Below are 4,322 nucleotides of genomic sequence, written 5' to 3'. Positions count from 1 at the left end.
ATGCATTTCCTCCGATGTCGGTCACCGCTCGACTCGAGTGTGACCCTTGCTAGGTGGTTGACCACCCTTGTGGCCTGTCTTCTCGTGAAAGATGTCATCGCGATTGAGGTCAACCCTGAGGATGAAGGTGGGTTTATCTCCTATCCTAGCTACACACTTCAAATGACTGACATACACCTCTCTCGATAGCCTCCCTCAAAGATGCCGCCAAGACCGTCGCCACCACGATGATTGATTTCTACAATGCCCGCGAGTCGAAAAATATTCCCGGCAAAATGGACGGTACATGGTGGGAGGGTGGTTCGATGTTCATGACCCTCATTCAATACTGGTATTTAACAGGCGACGACCAGTTCAACGACGCCATCCAGGAGGGCATGTATTGGCAAAAGGGCAGCGACAACGATTACTTCCCAAGCAACTACTCCCAATACCTCGGCAACGACGATCAAGTATTCTGGGGATTAGCGGCGATGACCGCTGGAGAACTGAACTTCCCGCAAAGAGATGGCGAACCCTCATGGGTTTCTCTGGCTGCAGGTGTCTTCAACGGACAAGTTCCTCGCTGGGATATGACCGCTTGCGGCGGAGGTCTGCGATGGCAAATCTGGCCTTACCAGGATGGATATAGTATGAAAAACGCCATCTCCAACGGTGGATTGTTCCAGTTGTCTGCGCGTCTGGCACTATACACCAAGAACGCGACCTATGCCGAGTGGGCGGAGAAGATCTGGGATTGGAGCGCAACTACGCCACTGTTGAGGAAGAACTGGGTTATCGCCGATAGCACTAATAACGCGGCCAATTGCAAGGATCATGGCGATTATCAATGGACTTACAACTATGCTACGTATATCTCCGGTGCGGGCTATATGCACAATTACGCACGTCTACCCCTTTTCTCAAAACATTGACAATCCAAACTAACATGTTTCTAGACCAATGGCACCGAAACCAAATGGCTCAAAGGTATCAAAGGAATGATCAAGACATCTGATCAGTTCTTCCCCGCCTCCGGTGGGAAAACAATTATATCCGAAATTACCTGCGAGCCGATCAAGAGGTGTGATCGCAATCAGAGAACCTTCAAATCCTACTTCACTTCATGGATCGGATTCATGTCGCTCATCGTACCGAGCAATGTCACCGATGACCTGATGGGGAGATTCAAGAGCTCCGCTGTCGCTGCCGGTCAACAATGTTCCGGTGGAAGCGACGGGAAGCATTGCGGAACTCGATGGACGAAGAAGTCAGAATGGGATGGGACTAAGGGCTTGGAACAGCAGATGGCTGTCCTGGGTGTTCTTAATGCCGTTTTGGTCCCATATACGGCCGAAGGCCCCTACAATGCGGACAATGGTGGGTTATCCTCGGGTGAGCCCCATAACGAAACCGACAGCGAGGGCAACTCGGGACCTGATGCTATCACCACTGGTGATAGGGTTGGTGCGGGAATCTTGACTGGGTTCTTCGTTATACTCTGGGCTGGCGCTATATCTTGGATGCTTATTGGAGGCAAGTAGATACACTTTACTGTGAAGGCGTTAAATACATGTACATTTGGAATCTTGATACCCTGAGAACATCAGGCCTTTTTGTGATACTTTTTTACTTTCTGATATGGAGAACTTGTTTGCAATTATATAATTATACCCTCGTCTCCTTTCCCCCCTCTCTCGATATCAGGTGTGCGCAGTAGGCTGTGTGGGATACAATCTATGAACTCACCCTATAGCACGAATTAAGAAAAGAATGGGAGTGTATAGCTCTGGATGATAGAGCGAGGTGACTCTGTTTTTGAGTGTTGAAGAAATATCTATACAATCTCTCTGGCGTTTAATAGTGTAGCTGATGTACCTTGATTTTTGGCTTTGTATTTCGCCATCTCCCGTTCAGTGCACTGAAGATCTTTGTTTTTGGTGGTTTTCCTTTCAAACCACCTTATCCTTTGTGGTGTCAGGTCTTTATCGCCCATCTGAGCTGCCTTTCGGGTCTTTACAAGTCTAGCAACATGCCCATTAGCACGTCGAAAGCGCAGCTGCACGGCATTGGTGGAGATTCAATAGTGTCGGCTGACAGCGGCGAAGTCGATATGGGATATGATAAAGTACACCAGTGTTGAAGCATAGCTGGTGAGCGGGAGGCAAGCCATTTGATTGTTCTGGCCAGTAAGTGAGTGGCCATGTATCTTCTAGCACTTGTAGCCAAAGTGCGGCCGTCAGTCAGAACATGCCCTTGAAGATCACACAGCCTGGTCCTACTTGCCATCTTGTATGAAGTCAGAACTAATATTACTGGGCTACAAAGTTGGAGACACGTTGAGGGCATTGTCCACACATTCCACGACACCTTTTGTTCACACATTGTCCTGGGATTCCCAGCCCTCCCAGGGGCTGCGACTTTTGAGACCTTCGAAGGGGAGTATATCGGCGCTGCGTATAAGCCGCTCGGGAGGCTTCGATTCGATTTGGTTGAACTGGGGCTCCGACGGCCCCGGCAGAGATCGACACGCCAAGATTAAGACTTAGGTACAAATGTGGGTACGTAGGTAGATAGCTTAATCTGATGTTACGATTTCAGAAGGAGTGGAGATCATCTACTAGGTTGGATATAGGAAGTTTGACGGACTTTTCTCACAAAGGGAGTTTTGGACCGACGCATACATGCGATTTAGACGCTTCGATGCCATTAAACATCACCTTGTTGCTTCCGCTCGTCTTGTACCCCATCTGCTATTTAAAAAAGGCGGAACACGATTTGTATTTCGTTCGCTTGGAAGGATAGTATATTGTCAGAAATATCAACGATGTATGGTATACATATACACGTTTCATGAACACATGGCTTGTATCCACCGATGACGCGCCTAGAAAGCAGCCAGTAGAGCCATGAAGAAGCCTCCAATCCACGACCCATTCATCGCTAGATGCGCAGCCGCACCGACCGAGGTAGATCCTGCAGCACCTTCAGTAGCAGAAGTTGAGCTAACATCCCCAGTCGGCTCTGAGGTGCTCTTGGCCTTCCCGGTCTCAATTGCCTCTGCTGTGGTTGACACAGGGGTGGTTGAATCTGTGACTGTTTTGACGGTGGTCTCCGTTGCCTCCACCGTGGGGGACACAGGGGTGACTGAATCTGTGGCTGTCTTCACAGTGGTCTCTGACCGCGCACCAGTTTCTGTGGCAGTAATGCTCACGATATAAGGACCCAACGTGCTTAACATAGCTGCAGGCACGGGCGATACCGTGGTCGAGCCTGAGTCTGCATCTGACATGTAGACTTCGCACTCGATGGACGAAGATGGGAGCAGATTGCAGCCTTGAGACATGAAGCTAAGTGAGAGAAGTCTGTCAGCATTTCCTAGTTTTCACTGAGAGGATGATCCGGGGTGTCGTACTCCCCGTCAGGGTACACCCAAGTCTGGTGGTACGTAGATGCGCCGACGACGATGGTACCTGGGATTTCTTCAATTACATAGGATGTGAGGGACTCAGACTATGGAAGCATAGGTTAGAGTGAGATCCTGTCATCAGGTAAGTAATGATACGTACGTATCCAACCACTTTTCCAACGAAGGTTGTGGCTTTTCCTGGGCCAAGTGGAAGAGTAACGACATCTACATGGTCAGCAGCAGTTGCCGATGCTATAACTGCCGACAAAGCGGCGAGAACATAGACAGGACGAAACATAATGGCGGATAGGGGAAGACATTTAGATTTAGGAATACAGCTATTATATAGCGGGGGGTCAAAGCACAATGCGAGTTGGGGGCCAGGGACGGTAAGTTATCGGTAATTGGACGGTATTGCTATACGAATTCCTTACAAGCAGCTAATCAGGAGACGAATATATGACTCGCTACCGGCCCCCTAACAATATCTATGCATTCCTATATGGAGTATGGCGGATTGGGTGGTACGATGTATACGCTTTTGAACGCGAAGTAATAAGCGAATTAAAACCAACGCGGCTTGGTAAATTATGATCGCAACCAGATCGATAGTTCTTCAACCCAATCGCCGCTTCGTATACTCATACACAAGTCGAGACTGAACGGGGCTTGACATGAAGTTCATCATGCAACGACAAGCAACTTGTACAGAATGGAGGGAAAGTTAGCCACGTCAAACGAGAATCAGCAATCACACCACGTCATTCAGCTGGTGCGGGATTGTCTCAACGTGAAGAGCTGCTACGACAAATATTCTCTCGACAAGCCGTCCCTATTCCAATTTTCACGAATCACTCCACGATCTAATGAGGGAAGCCCCCACAATCCATCTGTCGGAGGATGAAGAATCAAAAGGATCAAAAACGAGATCGAC

At 48.8% G+C, this 4,322-nt stretch overlaps 2 protein-coding genes across 2 annotated transcripts; one reads left to right on the top strand and one right to left on the bottom strand.

The window, feature by feature from the left end:
• Positions 1-1,523, top strand: N7457_006849 (glycoside hydrolase family 76 protein; the record flags this gene model as incomplete). Its single annotated transcript, XM_057177892.1, has 3 exons — positions 1-127; positions 190-884; positions 939-1,523. 3 exons carry the CDS (start codon positions 1-3, stop codon positions 1,521-1,523), a joined length of 1,407 nt encoding a protein of 468 aa, XP_057029636.1.
• Positions 1,524-2,866: 1,343 nt separating this feature from the next.
• On the bottom strand, positions 2,867-3,686 carry N7457_006848 (uncharacterized protein; the record flags this gene model as incomplete). Its single annotated transcript, XM_057177891.1, has 3 exons — positions 2,867-3,329; positions 3,395-3,492; positions 3,549-3,686. 3 exons carry the CDS (start codon positions 3,684-3,686, stop codon positions 2,867-2,869), a joined length of 699 nt encoding a protein of 232 aa, XP_057029635.1.
• Between the last annotated feature and the right edge of the window lie 636 nt (positions 3,687-4,322).

The sequence above is a fragment of the Penicillium paradoxum genome (genome assembly GCF_028828445.1).
Source record: "Penicillium paradoxum strain IBT 22861 chromosome Unknown utg000006l_segment0_segment0, whole genome shotgun sequence".
In the NCBI taxonomy this organism is placed as follows: Eukaryota; Fungi; Ascomycota; class Eurotiomycetes; order Eurotiales; family Aspergillaceae; genus Penicillium; species Penicillium paradoxum.
This window is presented reverse-complemented; position numbering and strand designations above follow the sequence as displayed.